The following is a 21,791-nucleotide window of genomic DNA, read 5'->3' on the forward strand; positions in this document are numbered from 1 at the left end:
AAAAAAGAATTGATCCAGCTAATGATCTGGGAACCACAGAGACCAGATACTACATTTTTTCCCCTTTTTTAATGAAAAGCATTACAATTTATAAACCAGCAGACAGCAAAGCAACATAGAGGGCAGTCAATTTTCTTCTAACTGTGCAGTACTTTCTATTAAAGCCATGGCAGCTTCCCTTCACTTCAAGACCAGTGAGGGAATGAGAAAATGCCATTCATCCCACAGGGTTCTCCAGCCAACAGCCACAAAAGCCCTCCTCTGCAACAATCCTGAGGTCATAAGGGCTGGTGGAGCTACACCCCAGAAGTCCTCAAGCTACAGCAGATGGCAGAAGTGGGGCTTTCTCATAAGGGCATATCAGTAGGAGTCAGGAAGGAAAAGAAATCAACGTAAGATTTTTTTCCCTGGAAACGTTGCTCTGCATTCATTTTTCTGAATTTCACAATCACAGAATGGATGAGCTTGGCCAGGACCTCCGGAGCTCATCTGCTCCACCTGCAGCTGCATGCCTGGGACCACATCCAGGCAGCTTCTGAATACCTCAAAGAACAGAGATATCACAGCCCACCTGTGCCAGTGCTCAATTCACAAGCCTGATCCACATGATAAATGTGATGCACAGAAAAACACAGGTGGCTTGTAGCTGTGGCACCTCAGGTATTACCACATCTGTCCTGCTCCAGTTAGCATAATTATGAAGTCCCTTGCCACCATTCAATGTGTTTAATACTTGAAAAATCGAGAATAACCAACTAAAGAGGATTTTTTTTCCCTTCCTTTAAGGGTAGTGCAGTGACCATATTAAAAATCTTCAGCTAAAGCAGTTCATCACCTCACATGAAACACATCAATCTGTACCAAGAGCAAAACTACTGGCAAGATAAATGACAGTCCCAATCCTAGTCTTTGGGAAGTGAAAAAAGATGCAAGGTCAAGGCATTTAGCACTTCCACTAGGTAATCAAAGATCTCTGGAGTTTAGGGGAATGAATGGAAATCTTGCACTGAAGCAAATCTGCTGCTGAGACCCCAAAGCTCACTTACTGGGTAGGTGGCAATACCCAAGGTCAGCTTGCACGGTAATTCAGCTTGTCAGTTCCAGAGATGAACAAACAAGCAGAATGCCTTGTGCACAGCTACACAGCTGAGAGGCAGCAGAAGTCAGGTGAGAAGCAGCCAGTTACCAGCACAACACTGAGCAGCCCTCACCACTAGCTCACACTGCAGCTCCCCCAGCACAGACCCATCCACATACCAACAGACTGAGAGATGCAACAAGTTATTTCCATGGAATCATCAACATCATTCTAAACACGGTCTGTTATCAAAGATTTTCAAGTCAATTAAGAGAAACCAAGTCACTGAGCTGAAACCTGGCTTTCTAGACATCTGTGAAAGGTAAAATAAATATCCTTCATTTTACAAAGAAATAAAACACCAACACAACATGCTTCTGTTTTTAAAGTGCCACTTTTTAATACAACCCACACAGGAGCTTCTTCCTACAAATTATATTTCCTCAGTGAAAATTCCACACTGGAGTGCAATCGATTTCATATTTTTTTCTTTGCTCTTTGGGTTTCAGTCTCATCACAAGATCCACAACCTCTCAACTCTGTCCTATTAAATGTCAAGGGCCTTTGTATTAACGGCCTCTGGACTTCCTTGGTAGCAGTCTCAATATCATCCAAAAGTAACAGAAAATCAATGCCACGAGCCAATGCTCCAAAAAACGGTGTCCCAAACATGACAATCCCTCAACAGAATGCCTTACCAACATAAATGGAGCATCAATGTCATTGTTACTGGAAAGCTAGAAGAGATGCAGAATAAAGGACTTCCCTAAAATATACGAGGCAACATCTGGTCCTGCAGATAATAATTAATTCCCTATTTATGTTTATAAACCAGATAGTTATGCATTAACAAACAATGAGCACTTCAGTCGATAGATGTAAATGCCTAACTTCTCAGCTAAGGTCCTTCAAGATGGATGTATTTCCGGTAATGAGTGAAAAAAACTGTTCTTTAATGACATACTTCTCAACAACAAAGCACTGAAATCCACTAGAGTTAGGAAATAAATTAAAAATAAACCAGAAACCAAGCAACCCACAGAAAGCCAGCGACCGTAAAAGCCTCAGAAGCCAAGTTCCCTACCTCTGTGCAAAGCAGAGCAAAACAACTTCCACGCGTGGCTCAGAGATGAGCAAGGACAACGTGTGTGTGCCACCCATTCCACACAGATCTCCAGCAGCCCACGTGCTGCCACAGGCAGGGCACAGCCCTGGCAGAGCTGTCACCTGCTGGGAGGATCTTGGCCACTCAGCTGCAGAGCATTCTGCAGTCACACTGCATCCCAAAATAGTTTCAGCTTGCCTGAGGAGCACGGAATATTAAAACTGCAGAGGCACAAACACAGAGAAGTGCATTGCAGGGATGCAGGACACTACGTGCAAGATTAGACAAAAAGGATGAAGAATTGACAATGTAGAAAAACACAGGAAGACTGGCACAGAAGCTACGAGGGAAAAAAAGTCTGTTCTAATATTAACAAGAGTGTGTACAGAGAAAAACTGAAGACATCAGTACCAGAAAAACAGAAGTAGGAGGAAAGAGACAAGCGGAAAGCAGGAAACACTTTCCACGAGCACTGTATTTTGTGGAAATGAGCTCTGAACTTGGATGGCACATTCAATTAATTTCCACAGATTAGATGCAACCAGAGCTCAAATTGTGAAGAGAATGAATGTTCATTGTGACCGCAAAAACAAGAACGCCCACGTTGGAAGCTTCCCAGCTGCAAGGGTTTGTAAAGAGGGAGACCTCCAGAGAAGGTGCACATACCCACGAGGCACAGATGAAGGCCATTGGGATTGCTTTACCATCATCCACGCCCTGCCTGCTCCTGGAGAGAGGCACCAGTTCTTCCTCAGCCATTGCTTCCTGCAATTTACATTAACTCCTGTACTGCTGCACAGCCCTGGGTGTGCCAGGGGTTAGTGTGGGGCAAGAGATGAGCAACACTTCTCACCTTGGAAACATTCTGAAAGACAGCAATGCTCTCGAAACAAAAACAAAAAAAAAAAGAAAATTATCCTTATTGCATAAAAAAAACAACACTGGAATAGTATCAGAAGAAAGGCATTAAGGATAGAAAAAAATCCAGAAGTCATGGGAAGAAAGTATTGTTCCTCTCTGGTTGAAAGAAAAACAAAAGCACCTGCTGAACCTTATCTAAAGCTACTACTAAATCACACAGATGAGAGAGACATACAGAGGCTGCGTGGCCTCAGGGATCAGGCAGTAAATAGAAAACTTCCTCAGAGGGGATTGGTTTCAAGCCAGCACACCTCAACAGCAGTGCTGCTCCATCAGTGCTGGGCAGGGCCACCCCCCAGCCCTGTAAGAGGCTGAGGACCCAGGGACATGTAGGCAGCACTGCTCCCCACAGCCTGGTGATGCTGGCACAGCTCTGTGCCATTTATGGGGCACAGTGGGCTCTGCCCACTTAGATTTTCTTCCGAAGTTATCTTTTTTTTATTTCAGCTCTTGGTGATTAATGAGTATTTCTCCCTTTTCAAAATAATCCTAGATTATGAAGCAAAACCAGCACTGAGCAGGAATTTTATTCAGGAGACTCAGAAATACCCTCAGCTGATTTACAGTTACAAATTACTCCACAGCTCCTATGAAAGGCTTGAATATTTAGATGTTATCATCTCCAGTAAATCAAGAAGGTAAAATTAACAGTAAGAAAAAGAGAAAAAAAACCTTCTCTGAACAGCTAAAAGAAAGATACAATCTCATTATCTTATGAATTTTATAAAACAAGTATCATTAAATATTGCAAACTTGTTAGAAGATTTCAGAGGACTGCAAATTCCTACTGCATCTTCAAGAATGCAATTATCCTTCTGAGAATAATAAAAAAGATTATTAACAAGTAAAGCTATAGGGCAAACTGACTGCCAACTCCAAGGCAAACCCACGGTGCATCTGCTTCCAGTAGTAACTGAACAGGTATTTTGCTCTGTAACACAGAAAGCAAACATATCTTCCTACAATTCTACACCAGTTTGGTCTGGAAAAGCTGAAATAGTCACATTACAAAAATAAAAATCAAGTGACAAGGGAGATGACCTTCCAGTGGGCACTGCCAGCAAGTGAGATGTAATTTCTCACAGTATTAATGTGCCGTAACAGCATCCACAATCAAGAATATCTAGGAAATGCCATGTTTACATTTTAAGAGTAAGAACTTAATTTGTCTCCAGCAATGTAGGTAGCTCAGCACTTCTCAATCTTACATAATTTGATAAGAAATCAGGCAGAGCACTGCAGAGAACAGAACTAAAATTCAACACTATTCTGTCACCCTCTGTCTGAAAGTAGACACTCGAGGCAAAAACCTTCTGATGCTCTTCACTGATCCTCATCGCTGGGTCCCTACAGGTTCCAGGCATGGAGCTTCCATTAATGTGAGTGGAAGCTCCTGAAATGGAAAAAGCGGACAGCAACCAAAAATAGCCAGGCAGCAACACAACCCTAGCACAACTCCCTGCAAAAAAGAAATTTACCAGTCAGATTTTAATAGCCTGTCATCCTCGTTGATAGAAAGACTGTGTGCTACCTTCTGGCCCCATTACACAATAATTCATCAAATACTGGCTGGCAAAGCAGAGGCCACCTAGGACTGTACACTCATAACAGGCAGAATCGTACTGATAACTGAATCTGAAGTGCTCTGTATCCTTGCTGGTTGCTGCCTAGATTCAAGCACAGAACATCCCTTTCCTTCCCATAAAACACTCATCCAAGAAAAGCCATTATTTCTGCATTTGACTGAAAACCAGAAGTTTGGAGCACTCTCAAGTTACCATAACAATCACCACAGAACAATGAGAATATTTTGCTAGACTGTGGCTCATTTTTCATCTCCCTAGAAATTAAGAGATTTTAATAGCATCTTTCCATGTGGAATGCCCCACGGTGCATTACGAAGAACATAAAAAGTAAAGCAAAACAAACGGCTTTTCTCCTCCCTGGAGGACTGCCAAACTCCAAGGTGAAACACAGCTTTGGTAAGAGAAGTCTGCAGCGACACCAGTGAGAAGTTTAAGAGGAGGCAGAAAGGCACACCACGCCAGCTGCCAGCAGGTTACCTTCTCCAGACTTTGATCATGGGAAGGGCTAATAAATCAGTGCTGCAGAAGTCTTCTACAACCATCTAATGGCAGTACATCATTCAGTTCCTGAATGTACAGCGACTTCCTGGACCTGGTACTGGCATCTTACTTGGATTGCTACTGGCAGATGTAAAGACCAGCCATTAGAAAGACAGAAATGATCTTAGCATATCTCACGCCACTGCGATGTCTTGTTTGTAGAGGACAACACTGTCAACATCCCCATCAGGTCCCTGAACAATTACCATGAAAATGACAGAGCAAAACTCAAAAGAGCATCTAGATTGAAAAAAGATGACTTTTTTCACTTTGGTTACGCTCAATTCTGAGTTTGGGTTCAGGGAGCCAAGTTTAGAAGTACACAATGTGGTATTCTGAGAATCAAGATGAGAATTCCACACAAAGTACCACTTCAAAAACAAATAACAACCAAAAAAAGCTCAAGGAACGACAAGGTGGTTTATTAGGGCATGAAGAATGGAGAAGGTAAAGGGTAGGAAGCGAGGAGAGAACATGCTCCTCAGAAGTCACTTAGTGGTGTAAAAGAATAATATTTACGTTCAGTGTAAAAGGACAAGCACTAAAAGCATTCAAGAACTGGCTAACTCACTGCACTGACTTCGTGAGCAGTGCATTCCCAGGCTGCAGAGAAGCAGCAGCCAGTACCTAAACGAAGAACAAGCGGTCGCATCCAAGCCAGAGAAAAGTGCCTACAGCAATCCTGAGTGGCAGAAATCAGGGGGTGCTGCCCAGATACCAGCTCAGTCTGCCCCTCACACAGTCACCAGAAACACCTGAATACTGTCTCCGTAAGTTAACACCTCAGTGTAGCCCAGGTGCTTTCACTCTGTACACCCCCAGTGCAAACCATCACGGAACACACTCCATACAGCTGTCAGCACAAACAATGCTGGACAAGCTCTAGATTTGTGACTGATGACATGGCTGTGCGTCCCTGCAGAGACAACAGCTGCATACTGAGATTATGCTCTTCCTCTCTGAAAACATCACAGTTGATACCTGAGAAGAGAAGCACTCCATAAATGCCCGTCTGCTTGGCAGATGGATCAGCTAGGCAGCATCCACTTGCACTACATCACAGCAAGACACATTACCTTCTCCAAATTTCATCCGTGCTGAACACTGAACCATTTGAAAGACTAAATATTTCTTGTGATAACACACACAGTGCTAACACCCTAGAGCCATAGCATCCCTTACTAAAGTCTTTATGAACAAGAGCAAGTGATCTCCCATCCTGGGAAAACAAATCAGATTTCTACAGGGAGAAAAAATAAATCACATGTTAACACTGGTAGCTACTCTTGCTTCCTTCTCCTCTTGAAACCTCAGCTGCTCTATCATCTTGAACATTAGTCTGGCTATAATCTTCAACACGTCAGAAAGCCTTGTATTTGTCAACTGACAATTAAACGCTGGCATCAGTTTAGATCATACTAACAGAAAAGGCCAGGTTCTTAGTTAAACAACCACTTTACTGCAGACTTTACCAGAGTTGATCATCCTTGACTCATCAGTGGGAACTGGTAAAGTGGGAGGTGAGAGCTTCTAACACTGCATCACTTGTTTGGAAAAGTCCCATGGGGCCATGAAGTGTGTGGCTTGGGTCCTATGCAGGGCAACAGACACAGTGTCCCTCAGAACCCCAGCTTAACTTCCCCCAACCCCATAGCAGGGAGGGCCTCCTAAAATACTGCAGGGTGCACTTTGACCCACAGTGACTCACCAGGCTGATAATACTTGGACAATTTTCTCCTTGATTCCACAGCTGTGATCATGCCTCTCAGTGCTTTCCAGGGTTAGAAGCATAGGTAGAAATTAACTGGTTTAAGCCTAATCCTGAAAAGACGAAGGCAGTGATGCAGAGGGAAATACCCTGAGGCCCTGGTGAGCACTATAATTATGCCTTCTGAAAGAATAACTCCCATTCTTGTGCAACTGCTTTGTAGTTTCAAGGATTTACTGGATCTACTGCTGATCCTAGATTCTCAAAGAAACCTTCCATCTCCCACAAGCCTATGATCTTACTCCCCCATGTGTCTTGTTACAGCCTCCTCTACCTACTTCATCCTTTACACTGTGATGATATAACAGCATTGCTAGGACCACCCCCAAAAATGACTTGAAAATGAGAGCACAGCAGGATATTTTATGCAAAAGGTCCTTCACTGTGATGATCTTCAGTCACAGTCCAGCTGAGCACCAGCTTTATCATTCCACACTCTCTGAGCACACGTGTCATTGCACCCGATTTGAGGCTGGTTACGAGTTCGTCGGGCTCAACTGAAAGCGTGGGACGGACTGGTTTCACAGGCACACATTACCACAGGCACAAAGCACATACAAAACACATTCTAACACTAACTAGTGTGATACTCTCACAAACCAGAGCAAAGAGGTCAGATAGGTCAGTTCCTGTGACAAGGCTACACGCCTTGACCTGGAACAGCTTTAATTGGGCATTTCATACTTTAAAAAAGGTGAAAATATTCTCCTTTCACATAAGAGATTTGTGAAGGTTTCTGACAATATACAGTAGAACAAAAACTGAAATCATCAGGTGCTTAAGGAGAAATTTTTCATATCTGTCTTTCAAACTTGCCACGGGGCGTAAAATGGCTGAGGTATTGATATTTCTGTACCAGAGGCATTCCTACAAAAACAGAAACTATAGTAAAAAACCATGTGGAAGCACTTCAGCCACCATGCTACAGCTGTGTCCTGTATATCTCCCACAACTTACTGTATTCCAACTGCCAAGTGTGACTAAACTAACACACAAAGTCTTATTCGTAGGAGGCTGCTCACAAGGGAGTGAAGATAAATATGAAGATGCAGTAATGGGATCTAAGCAAACAGCACAGGCACACTCAAACACCTAGTTCAAACAGTAACAGCACATTCTGACCTGTTTCAAGGGAAGACCTAATTCCTTTAATGGATTAACTCCTCCACCCTCCGGGTCCTTTTACCTGTCACCTCCAAGCTGATTCTGACCAAATACTTACCAAACATGCAAATTTCCAGCTTTCAGTTGATACTAACAATGCTCCTTAGTTAGCAAGAACATTATCAGTGTCTTTTCATGACCTGTATTCTATCCATCTCCAAGATAAAAAAAAAATGTAATACCCTTATCTCTGCGGAGTAATTCTAGGAGCTGAAGAACTACCAAGCAGTCCTTCTGTCATGTAAAAAGGCTATCAATATTTATTTCCCTGGTAAGCTCCACTAGACAGAGGCAATGTATTATATCATTATAAAGAAGCTTGCAGACCCATAATAGTCATATAGAGCAAAGCCTGATATCATTTGAAATGAAGAGCGTTACAGATTGCACCATCCTTAATCCATTTTAGGCAGCAGAATAAAGGCCTGAAGACACCAGCCTTCAAAGCAGCAACTGTCTGGATGCTTTGCAGGAAGAGCCTGAGTCGTGCAACTTAGCCACTGAGGCAGGCAGCAGTGTGAAAACATGGCACGCCTGAGCTACTGGCAGATGTCCATACTCAGCACAACCTCCAGCAGCAGAAGTCCTGAAGAATTATAACCATAAAATAACGTTGTTTCCCCACAAAGCAGCTTTGAAGGAGCATAACAGCTGCTCTTCCATACAGTGGAATCTCCACTGGGCTCTATCAGGAATCAGTCCGCTTCAGACCACAGACAGCAGCAAAGGGGTAACTGAAACGCAGGTTAAACTTGCCAGAAGAGGTCACTGGACATATTTAACAGCAGTTTTATCTCAGAATAAGAAAAAGAGAAAAATGCTTTTCCAAGAAAACCAACAGCAGTAACAAAAGTCACAGTGCCTCTGAGAAGTGGTGGACTGACAGCCCCAGAGACCCCGGGCCTCTCTCAAGTGGTCACTGCATATACATCCTCAGTTTGAATGAGAGAATTCCCAGGAAATCAAATGCATTCAGCCCCTCATCCTTCCTTGCCACAGCGAATAAAAAGCTCAGCACAGGCCTTAGATGGGAAGAACTCTTACAGAAAACTGTCAGCCAAACACAACTCCAGTGACTCCAAAAACAGTTAGCAAGTGATACCTGAAGGAATGAAGAATGTATAGCCTTGTTTCAGCTCAATTCTTTGGCATCGTTCCACCCTGTCTCCCAGAAAGATATCACTTTGCTTTCCTGAGAGAACCCATTCTTCATAAAGTTCTAGATTCTGCAGAGTAGGCGGAATCAGCCAGAAGATCTAAAAATAAAGCAAAGATGTAACTATTACCCACAGTCAACAAAAATACACAGCTGAGAAATTCCAAGAAGCGTATCATGCGTTAGAGAAACGAACACAGAGCAGCAAGCCTGCTTTCTGCATAAAACACATTTTCCAGGTGCTGTACTGAGGTCCAGAGCAGACAGCAGCAGCAATTATGTGCTGGAAGTGGCAAGATAACTGTCAGTTGTCATCTCTTCCATGAAACATCTCATTCAGAAGATGCCTGCACAATTTGCTTTCAGTTCAGAACAGTATGTTGTATAGTACAACTTCATTGTACACAGATGAGCAGTATCTGTACAACAGAAGTGATCAATCTGTTCTATTTATATCAGTGCCCACCTAATGCTGTCTACACTACAATTAGGAAAGGCAACCTAAACCAGTGAAGATGTGAACACAGCCACACATGCAGCAGAATTTTAACATTATTCTGCAATATTTCAGCTCAGCTACAGTGTGCATACAGAAGGAAAATGGAATCTCTGAAAGGAAACTGCAAAGCTCCAGCTACTGAAGGTGACTTACGTGGGCACTCTGACCCAACCAAGGTACTCACTGCATGACATTTGTAACCACGCAGCACTAACAAGCACAAAAACACCACCACACATGTTATGGATTGCAAACAAACTGCTTGCTTGTTGCATAAAGGTGAAGTGTCCTTCCAGCTCTGCAAACTGCACCTACATCAAAGGTAACTGAAATACACTGGCAACTGACTAGCAAAGAATTAAAAAAAAGTGAAAGAAAAACATAAGCAAGCAACCCCTTCCTGCTGTAAGACGCAGAGAGGAATAAAAACTAACATCAAGCAAGGTTCACCTACCTTCCCCCCACGGAAAACGTGATACCACACTGAAGTGCCTCCAAAATCAATATGGAAATCAGTGAAGCATCCTTTCACACTCATCAAACAGTACCTGAAAGCAAAGGACAAAAATGAATCAACCTGAAACAGTATTTTTCATTTCTTCATTTGCAGAGTATTGCATGTGCAATACCATTTCCATCCAGTCACATTTTTGCATTTACAGCACAAGGGTTTTTGTCTCTTGAAGTGATGATAATTTGACTGTAACCGTAAAACATGCATCTCCGAGTTGGAGTGTGCTTGTCTGTACAACTGGGAGCAAGCTCCCCGAGTCGGGGAACGGAGGAGGGCTGGGAGTGACGCTGTCAGAAGCTCCACGCTCCCCTCCATCGCTCGGACATAACCTTCACCGCGAGTTGTACGCACAAGTTTCCAAAAATCGCATTCGCCCACAAACGCTCCCGAGCGCTCATCACCTGCGTGCCGCCGCTGCCATTCCTGCAAGGAGCCGGGGGCACAGAGCTCGCTCGGCGAGCTAACTCCTTTTTGTTCCCAGCGCTCCCAGGCATCCCAGCAGCGGCCGCCGGCCCCCCCGCCCGCGGCGCCCCCGCCCGCAGCCCCGGCCGAGCTGCAGCGCCCTGCGGCCGCAGGAAACGCACACCGCTTCACCCACTAACCTCTTTTCCTTGTTCCGGTCTCCGTTTCATAGCCTGTTTGGGGTTTTTATTATTATTATTATTTTTTTTTAGGATCGTTTTTTTGTTGTTGTTGTTGTTATTTTGGCTTTTTTTTTTTTTTTTTTAGAGTTACGGAAACGGTACCAGAGAAAGAGGAGGAGGAGGGGAAAATAAAAATGATTAAAGATGACGATAATAATAAATAAAGGTATCACGGCACGGTGCCTTTTTCTCGGCACATCCAGGTGGCGAGAGGCTCGGCAGTATGCAGGCGGCGTGCAACGTCCCGCGCGCCGATAGGCTGCGGCCGCCCGACCAATCAGCGCGGCCCTCGGCCCCAGGAGCCGCTGCCTAGCAACCGCCGCGAGCCCGGGCTGACAGGCCGGCACGCAGCGCTGTCAGGAAGGCGGGCCGGGGTCGGAGGGTCCCGCGCCGCCATTACGGCTGCGCTCAGCGCGGCGCCCCCAGCAGCGGGAGCGGAGAAATAGCCCCGGGCAGCCGGGGTGCTTCAGAAATCCCAGCGAGCCCAGGGGCTGTGTGCACGCTCCATTTCAAAATACGAGTCCTCGCCTCCCAAACGCCTTTTTTTTTTTTTTTTTTTTTAAATCCCTCCCTTAAATTTCTCCTTTCATCCTGCAGCCCACCGGGATGCTGTTCGCTACAAGAAGTCGGGCAGAAATTAAAAGCAACTTCCCTTCCCGGGAAGGAAGTCACCTTCCTTTGAGCCGAGCTGCAAAAAGTCACAGACGGAATCGTGGCTAATAAAGACAAACGGAAACAAACCCCGTGTCCGCAGGCAGCACTGAGGATGGAGGGGAGGTTGCACTGTGCTTTACAAACCCAAACCCTTCTGGGATCGATTCCTTTTGTTTGTGCAAGGCGAGGTGTCAATGCACACGCACTCCTGTAGGACCAGGCTACCTGCGGGCGCCCGCACCCTACAGCACGGCCCTACAGCAAACCCAGCCCCGCACGGCTGTGGCCCACCCACCCACAGCTGACCCACACCTGGAGCTCTGGCCTGTCTGCACCCAGAAACTGCAGCACTCGTGCCCCATCACACCTAAGTGCTGAGAAGTGAGTTGTGCGAGAAAACACCCAGGCAGCGAGCAGTGCCAACACGCGTTTCTGTGCATTTCCCTCTACTCTCTTGCTGTGCATTTCCCTCTGGTTTCTCGCAGCTCTACGCGCAATCCCCGTTCCAATCCAGGTGGGTCCCACGAGCCACGCAAATGGTGGTTACCAAAAACCCACGGCGCGTTTTGAAATACAAAAACACCTTTCTTCCTTCCCGTCCACAAAGGAGCCACGACAGTTCCCATTCAGTTGCTGCTGCTCACCCACCCCACCGGGCCCGCTTTTGTCCGGCCCCGCAGCGTGCCTGGCACAATGCCTTTGCACTGACCTCTGCGCTTCCTTCCCAAGGCGCCGCAGTCACATGGCCCCGTGCAGCCCCACACCGCTGCTCCAGCAGCTGCTGGGGTGGGGAAGGAGCAACTTTTCAGGGTATCTTTGCACCACACGCACCCACAGTAATAAGAATTATTAGTAAAAAAAAGAGCTGTCGCACAGTAACCGCGCTGACAGAAATGCAGGGCCGCAGCCGTAACGGGGTCATGGGAGCGCAACCCCAAGCAGCGTGCAGGGATGTAACCTTGGAGGTATGCTCTGAGAGCACAGGTGATGCAGAGGATGCCCCAACTTCAGGCATCCTCTGCCACATCCAAGCCCTGCATAGTGCTAGCGTGGGCTTTACACCAGGCAGCTGCTTGTAATCACCCATAGCAGAGCTTCCCTTCCCCACCAGAGTTTGTTACATGCTCTAACAGCCGGGAATTGTTTAGGTTAATGCAGTTATTTTGGAGGATCTGTGGTATAGGGGAAAGGGGACTTTACCCCCCCTCCCCCAAAAGGAAAAAATAAATCTGGGGAAATCCGTTAGTGAAAGGATGCAAAGAAACATGGAGTAAGCTGCGAACTCGCAGGGAAGATCATCCCCCAAAAAGCACAGGGGATGATCCAAAGGAAGGCAACCACCGAGCAGATGGAGGCAGAAACAACGCAGAGCCGCTGCTCGGCGCGCAGCACGCTCGCAGGCAAACCCACAATGCACTCGCCACGCATCGCTCCGAACCCGCAAGCAAACAGAGAAACAAAGACAGCAGCGGACACGGCAGGATGCAGACGCGCACGGGCGCAGGCACGCGCGCGGGCAGGGAAATGCACATGCACACGGACTCGGGGGAGATGCGTGAGCACACGCAGGCGGCATTACCCTGAGCTCAGCTCCTTTTCTCTCGCATTAGGTATCGTGCACCATACGGCTCTATTCCCTCTGGCATTGCGAGGGCTCCCCTGCCACTGAGCTCAGCCCATAAACCACTCCCAAACCCCAGCAGAGGCTTCTGTTTTTTGTTCGGGCCAATGAGAAAAGTATAGCTCACTCTTCCTTCCTCCCAGGAGCAGCGCCGGCTGGTTGAAATCCCCTAAGCCTGAAACCGAATACCACAAACCCATGAGCCGACCGCGAGTGCCGGAGCGGGGAGCTGGAGCGGAGAGCCCCGCGCTGCCCCTCACCTCCGCCCCGCGTGGAGCGCACAATGCCCGCGGCCCCGAGCCACGCTCCCGCGGCGGGGCCCCGTAACCGAAAGCCGCAAATTACGCCGCGAGACAAAAGAACCCATTGTCACCCGGGAGACACGGGGCCACCGCTCGCGGCCCCTTCTGCCGTCCTCCGCCGCCCCACCCCCGCCACCTCCCTGACGGAGGAGGGGGACCCTATCTTCCCCACGCGGGAGGACCCTGGCCTCCCCCCACGGAACGGGAACCTCGCAGAAAGGGGTCCTCGCCTTCCCCCCATTGCTTCCCCACGCGGAGCGGGGATCTTCAGCCTGCGGGCGGGGCGCGAGCACCCACCTGCAGCATCGGGGCCGGCTCTGCCTTGGAAGGGCCCGGCGAAGCCCACAGCCCCGGTCCCCCCCCCAGGAGCTGGGCCTGAGGTGAGGAGCTCTTCAGGCAAAGCATCGCCTCTCCAGACCACAGAGGAACTAATCATTAAAGGTGGAGCGTGCAGCAGGCACTTCAAAAGCACATAAAGGACCTGGTGCCTGCCCTGAGGGAGTTACAAGCTGAGTCAGGCAGACAAAAACAACACACCAGATAAGAGACAGCCTCAGCCTGCACTAGAGGTTTTGCAAAGCAACCAGAAATACAGATCACGACGGTAGCAAAGAGAGAGGTGACACCGACCTCATCCCACTTGGTGCTCCCATCCGAGGTGCCAATGAAGCGCAGAGCCCGGCCTGCCTCCTGCTGCATGCAGGGACCTCACAAGGAAGGAGTTATTTACATTCCAGCCATCGGATTTTGGCACAGACAGCTCCTAGAGAGGAACAGCAGAGCTGCACCCAGCTACCATTTCAGGCCGTCTGCAAACCTCACCGCTACGGCTCACAGTCAGCTAATGCCGGGGAGGTTACCTTTGAACTTTAAGAACTGAGAGGCCTCTCTCTCAATTGGAAGCTTAAACTTCTGAGAAGGCAGCGATGGCTATGAAGAAACAAACCAACCTCCCAGTGTGCACAAACCTGGCCTGTCTGCCCTGTGAGCGCACGAAGCTGGAACAGCATCCTGGTGTCTGCAAATCCAACTCATTTCTCCATCTTTGTGACATGGCTGCTTGGCTACACCACAAAGTTTCAAAAAAGCAGCATTTATTTCAGATGTACTCATAACTCCACAAGTCCTCCAAGCTGTACACAAGGGAGGATTTGAGGCTAATGCATCAACTTGAAGACATGACGTTTTATTTACCTGGCTAGCTTAAGAAGTTTGAGAACTCATGCTTACCGGCCTCATTTTCTTGTAGTTAATTAGATCTGTGGGGCGGTTTTGTATCCAAAGCAATTCACAAATGACACACAACACACACAGGAGTATCACACGTACATTAAACAGCACCAGGTTGTCCTGTGGGACCCTCAATTCAAAGGGCAGCTTCTGTCTCTGGAGGCACACCCTCAGCTTCTAATTAGCCCACAGCTCCACAGAGCATTTTAGCATCTGCTTAAATCCATCTCTGCTTAGTAAAGGAATGAATGAACTGAAATGAATGGATGGCTGAATAACTGCCTAGCAGAGGAAAAAAACAGAGCTAGCAGTATATTGTATCACAGCAGCGCTCTTTTGTGAACAAGTCAATGTTTCATGTAAAATACTGAAGGACAGCAGTGATACCAGAGATCTGTCATAGCAGTGCCTAGGTACTCTAAGTAATGAGAAGAATTCTGGAGGCCAAAAGGCTGCTGCAGTGGTTGAGGCTTGGCACAGTTGCTATTTTGCTGCCAATGCTTTGAAAACAGGCTCTGTGATCTCAGCACCAGTGAGCCACTGTTTGCTCTCCCAGCGTCATGCAGACCTGTCCCTTGCCTGAGCTGCAGAAGGGTTTTGCCTGCAATCCCACTGCCATGATTTTTTCACACCCTTGCACCGCCCATCAGTTGGCACAGACATTCATGCAACCATGTGGCAGCTGGAATGGCTGAAAAGTGACCAATTCTTAATTTCTGAGTCAGTTTTCAGCCAGACCAATCTCTAGTCCAGTTTACTTTGCAGCTGCATAACAGCACGTTCTAGCAGTAAAGATGGGACAACGTGGGCACAGGGCAGTTTTTCCAGAGGCAGTGCCGATTTACATCAGTTTAAATCTTGTCACACCATCTCAGCAGGCCAGCCCCTAACTTCTCACGTGACACGCTGCTTGGAAAGTCTTACTTATTTTTGACATAGACTGTTTCCTCACTTAATTCAGTCCTCTAAGGCTCTTATGAGGAAAGTACTCACAGACAGATGAGTAACTTCATTACCCTGAATTTTTATTATTTTTTAAAGTTAATGGTGCAAATCCAAGTGAAAGCCACAGCAGCCTCCAGCACGTGCAGCACTCCTAGTAACCGAAGCAGCGTGGCAGATGGAGCGTTCTCTAACTTCACTCTCAGCACGGAACTCGATGTGCAGAGCCAAGACAGACATTTGTGTCTGGTAATGCCATCTGTGTCTGCAAAACTGCAACGCGCTCGCTGGAGTGCTTTTTGTTTGTAGGGAACACGTTAATGGTGGGGATCGCATACTGCAAAGTCAGTATTGTGAGAACGCTACAAACACAAATGAAATGAAACAATCCCATTCCTAAGCAACAGTCAGAATTAAATATGAACACTGGAGATTTGCAGATACGAATGGGACACGTGAAACAAGTGACAGCACTGACATTCAGCTCCACGACTGAACACAATCTCTTTAATAAGGGCTCATGCCCTCTGGGCACTCCCAGCAATACCTGGGACCGGTATCTATAAAGGAAAGGGGCAGTCTGAATTTCCAGTGATGGAGAAAGCTAATCTCCTGAGGATTTCATATTTAAACTGGACAAGTTCATGGAAGAAAAATCTTTTGAGAGTCACTAAGCACACAGAAACCACTTCCAGCTCAGGAAGTCCCTGTCTGAACTGCTTACAGTGGAAGTTCAGAAATCTATTAAGGGGCCACATCATTTTATCCTTAAGCTGTTTTCCCATTCCTCCCAGAGCAGCTATGACAGCAGGCAACAGCAGACAGGTTACTGAGCATCACAGAGCTTTGTCCTGATCCAAGACAACTTCTCTGGTGCTCCTAGACTATCAATATTTGGTTTTAAATTTATCTTTGTTGCTTCTGCTGACCAATAAGAATTCTGTGCCACCAGTGCTGTAAATCATCTTTCCCTATCCTTTCTGATAGATGATGCTCACTAGATCATCCCTTTCGTTCCAGCTGCATCATCCTTGCCTTTAACCCTTACACACAGCAACTCTTCTTCCCCACAACAAACTCTGTTTTCACATTTCAAGCACCTAGTCTTTAACTTTTTAGCTTCCCTTTACCTATCACATCTACTAGTTTATCAGGCTGTCAACCTCCACCTTCACTTTGCTAGTGACAGCAACCTCTGTGGGTATGTGTCTGCTTCTTGAACAGGCATTTCTTCCTTTGTACCAGGTCACCCCCCACACATGGGAAAAGCTCCATGTCAAAATCTGTTGAGTTGCTGCTTCTCTAAAATCCCTCCTTGAAACCTACCATCTGGCAGTTCATGATGCAAGTAGTGAACTGCAAGAATACACTCTGCTTTTCGTGCTAGATTCTGTTAGTCATGTTGTTACCCTATCTTTTAAGCCATCTCTGCCTTGTTTTGTTGATTTACTGCATTTTTTTCCCAGTATCTGGAGTGTGCCTGCTCTAGGTAAGGGACACTTTTCCTTACTTTTTACTTAGTACTGTCCAGGAATCCTGAATTGAATCACGATTCTGCTCCTTCATTTTAGCTTATTACAAATAAAGCATGTTTTTTAGTAGACTAACCACTTGGGAAGGGGAAGCAACTTGCCTGAGTTCTATTTTCTGCTGTGACTATACAACTTTGAGCAAGTCATAGGATGTTTCCAGAAGCATGTGTGAAATTTGGCACTCTTCTCCATATCTGGCTACCCTAATAAGCTGCTTACTTTTTCAGGATAGAGCATCTTCTACTGAAATGAGCGTGCTCAGCACATCACAGGACGTGGCAAGCATCATGGGGAAGCCCTAACGCCCCTCCTATTATAGAGACCTGCACCTTCCAGAACGTTTATTTTTATGGAATAAGAGACTAAATGGTGCATATCACTTTGTGACTGCACGCTTCTTTGTATATGTTAGTATCAATCTATTTTAGACACTGCAGTTTGGAAACAGTTTTAAGTGATCAGCAAAATGCTAGAAGTTGGTTCAACAACAGAGTGTGAGATGCTGCCAGCATTAAGTCTGGCCAATAGAAAATGCCTCTAAAACAGAAACAGCAGTAAAGTCAATGTAGTGCTTCCAGGATTATATGCTGTTCACTGGCCATACAAGTCAACAGCTGTTACATTATTAACAGTAACCCCCCATTTCAGTCGATGATTCCTATGAAACTTCTTACAACGCAAATTCTCAGGCCTCCAAAAGTAGCGATGTTTCTTCTAATCTTTACTCCAAATATTTATAAAAGCAAAATCAAAAAGGCCACTGCAACTTCAAGAAAGACATTCAAACAGAAGGAGCAGTGAGGTGAGTTTATACTATCAAACTCATCCAAAGACTTCAACTGGGATTGGCAGGAACAGGACAAACTACCATGATCCTCATCAAACCTGTTCTGAGAGGGTCCTCTGCCACCAGAAACACAACATACACAGTGAGTCCATTATTTGGGAACATCAACAGATAAATGAACTGCCACGAATGACAAATCTTTGAGGGAGACCTATACCTATTAAAAATGGACTGCAAACTCATTTCAGAAAACATCAGCTAACAACTTTTCAGCCATTAGTAGTTTAGAACCTGGGAAAGATCTGAATCCAGCCTACAGAAGGACTTTGTGCTGTATGAATTGTATGACATCTGCATCCTGTGAAGGGGATTTCTGGGGTACCACTCGTGGAGAATGGAACAGTTCAGGTGGAAGGGACCAAAACAGGTTGCTAATTCCAACTGCCTTACCACTTCAGGGCTAACCTGAATTTGAAGCATACTGTTAAGGGCATTATCCGAGTGCCTCTTGAACACTGACAGGCATGGGGCATCAGCCACCTCTCTAGGAAGCCTGTTACAGCATTTGACCACTCTTACATCTTTATCACTTAAAATCAGAGGCAGTCTGCCATGTTGAAAACAGTTGCTGAAAACTGAGAAATGAAAAGGCACTTTACAAAGGGGTTTGTTTAAAAATTGACTAAAATTGTAAATTATATCTCCGTTTAAAATATTTAGAAAAAAATGCATACATATACATAATATTCCTTTCCTAAAGATCCCAACCACAGGTTTTAAGATCATGAGGACCATTGTAGAATTCTCAAATACAAAACTGTTCTCCTTCAGAACTGGAGCAGCTTATCAGCATTACACTACTTAAGCAGGTCAACCACATCAACCCCTCTTCCTGCTCACTGCAAATAAATAAATAAATCATTATTTACTCTCCTACTTGCTTTTGAGTTCAAAAGGAATTAAACCAGGAGGTCAGGAGGAAAGCATTTAAAGAGACTTACTTTTTCACTTTAGGGTATTTCATCTCTGAAATAGCATTGGTAGCATCTGTCTGTCTCTCCTTCAAATGCTGTGGCCACATATTATCCACCCAGTCGACTAAGTCCACCTGGAAGCCCCAAAAATCAGCTGTTAGTCACTGAACCGTGGTAGGATGTACCCCTGTTGGCTGGTAGTAGTGACAGCAGCAAATGAGCAGCAGGCAGGTGCCCCACAGATAACAAGAACATTAAACCCATTCTTCTGGCCAAATTCTGATTTGAGTAATTACATTATAATATCCTTCACTGTTCTACTCCAGATTAAAATTCACCAAAGATCTCGTTCAAACACCAAACTTTTAGGAAGCATGGCAGGAGAAAACAGTGAGAAAGACATTACCAGCAAGATGGAGAGGAAATGGAAACTGGAGCCTGTTGAGAGACATTTAAACTCATCTCTCCTGGGTGCCAGAACAGTAACTCTCTGTCCATCAGTCACAGTAAGATCAATCCTGCGTCTCGTTCTTCAGCCTAGTGGTGTCCTAGGTATCTTAACACTCCCTTCTGGTTACACAAGAGGATCACACGCACCAAACGTTACACAATACGGCAAACTCCAGTGAGGGAGGGAAGTCCAGGCAGGCAGGCTGTAGTGCAGCGTTTGGCCACAGTGTGGCTGTACATCCCAGAAGGCTCAAAACCTCGTGCCGCGCTATCTGTGGGTCAGCAAGGGCTGCGGGACCCATCCTAGGTGTTTGTCGGTCACGTCCTCCCACTGCGTGCAGCGAGAACCGAGAGGTCCAGTTCTGCCAAGGGCAGCACTCCATCTAGCATCCTGACTGCTACGTGTTTTAAAAGACCCGTGCAAGAACAATTATTTGTATAAACTGACCCCCAAGTTTGCATCCTCAGAGTATTTTCATAATGCTGCACCTAGCACATGACATTCTTGCAGGTTAGGGCTATGGCTCATCCATTTCTCCATCTGCAACTGGTGCTGTTGATAAGAAGCAGTACTTTGAGAAGAGTCAAAAGGAGGTGATGCAGCCAAGAGAAGTAGTACCAGTTCTGTGACTATCACAGCTGTATGTGAAAACAAAGTTGATGATTACTGCTCTGATGCTGAAATAATTCCTACATCTTGGTATTGCAAACCATGGTCTTTACACAGTAGACATGAATCAAGTATTTCTGCCTCACGTGGGCTGAAATACCCTGCAGCATTTAAGGGATCCACTCTACAAATGCAGCATTTGGTTAGTATCTGACTTTATGTACTGGACTTCCCCACAGTCCCTGGCACCCTCATCTTGTACCTCTCACTCCAGCACCTAAAAGGCACTGAAAAATCTCTCTTTCAGTGAGATCTAAATATTGCTGGTTTAACAAACCACTTTGCACTCAGGCTGTGTTAAACTAACGTGAAAAATTAATTTACATGAGGTAATAGGGACCTAATTGCATTTTTCATTCCTGAGCACCCAGGAAATTAGCACAGATGTTTTAAAAGCTCACTGAGAATGATGTGCTTGGGAAAACTGGGATCAGCTGAACACCAGAAACTCCCCAGAGCACTTCCAAACTGCCTGGCTAGTGTCTGAATGACAGCAAAAACCTGCATAAACTTCTAAGTATGCATTTAATATTCAATTTGCACTACATGTGTAACAGAACACAAACCCTACTTAAGAATTACTTCCATAAATCAGCTGTAAAATCTGTCTTTTTTTTTTTTAATAAACCAGTTCATGCTGAAGCGTGGTGTTTCTATTGCCTGCAAAGACAAGAGATGTCCCCAATGAAAAGATCTGCTACTATAGCTAGTGTACCACTTAGAAATTGTAAGAGAAGTAGCTGAAAGCAAAGCACCATAGGGTTTTACACTCTGCAGCACCATGAACATCCAGTGCCAGAAACAGGCTCAGTAGGAACAAGCAGCACTCATGAGAAGTCTCTTTGCTCTCTGGTCAACCAGGACTGATGCCTAAATTCCTTGGCAAGTGTCTGGAGGAGGCACTGTGTAACCTCTAATGCCAGTTCCTCCACTGTATCACTGTGTACTATGAGCTGATGCTCTCATCCTCACCCACATATGGCTACTTTTCAGTGATAAATGAAATTATCTTCATAAACAAGGTCACAGTTTCACTGCTGGTAACTCCATGATGTCACAAGAGTCTTCTACTTTTCAAAAATGCTTACAAATCTACCTTATTCCTCTGACAATGCCAATTCTGACACAACAGTAATTATGATGATTTAATTATGTGTAAACTTCTCTGTGTAATATGTGTGTTTTCAGCTTCTTTGCCTTGGTTCCCCTTGAACATTTTTTTTCAGTGAACAAGAGGGTCTGTGTAGAAGGAATTTAAGCTCCCAGGTTATAGCTTTAAATTTCCTCCTCCTTAGAGATAATCCACAATTTCCTTCTTCACCAAGCCACAGACTAAGAAAGCTTTTTTTTTTTTTAAGGTATTAACAGCTTTATATTTTACATTAAAAATAGCTCTATTGTTATTCTGGATTAGGTTGTATTTGCACATTAACACACACACAATACCAAAAGACAATAGACAGGTATTTAATTTTAAATGCAGTTTCCCCTAAATACATTCAAAGGAACCAGATATCAGTACAAATCACGTGGATTAAGAGCTCATCAGGCAACTAATTCCTGCAAATTGAGTTCCACTCTCAAGGAGACAGTGGAAAATGAGATCCTAAAACAGGTGCTTCGTGTGACTTTCTTTCTAGCGAGCATCCTGCAG

General features: G+C 45.5%; 1 protein-coding gene across 5 annotated transcripts in view; it reads right to left on the bottom strand.

Annotated features, from left to right (window-relative positions):
- KDM2B (lysine demethylase 2B) overlaps nucleotides 1-21,791 on the bottom strand; it is a 96,429-nt gene that overhangs the window by 57,507 nt on the left and 17,131 nt on the right. For 3 of the 5 annotated variants that reach the window (XM_065739194.1, XM_065739196.1, XM_065739192.1), the window contains exons 1-3: nucleotides 10,934-11,002; nucleotides 10,272-10,365; nucleotides 9,265-9,418 (exon numbers count right to left, since the gene is read on the bottom strand). In XM_065739194.1, coding sequence (XP_065595266.1) covers nucleotides 9,265-9,418; nucleotides 10,272-10,355 — 238 coding nt within the window. In that variant the 5' untranslated portion in view covers nucleotides 10,356-10,365; nucleotides 10,934-11,002. Of the gene's footprint in view, nucleotides 1-9,264; nucleotides 9,419-10,271; nucleotides 10,366-10,933; nucleotides 11,003-13,208; nucleotides 13,286-19,044; nucleotides 19,152-21,791 lie in introns of those variants that run through there. The other 2 variants (XM_065739197.1, XM_065739193.1) reach the window with 2 other exon arrangements.

This window comes from Cyrtonyx montezumae, unplaced genomic scaffold (assembly GCF_038088225.1).
Source record: "Cyrtonyx montezumae isolate F1298 unplaced genomic scaffold, pur_monq_1.0 scaffold_23, whole genome shotgun sequence".
NCBI classification, from domain to species: Eukaryota; Metazoa; Chordata; class Aves; order Galliformes; family Odontophoridae; genus Cyrtonyx; species Cyrtonyx montezumae.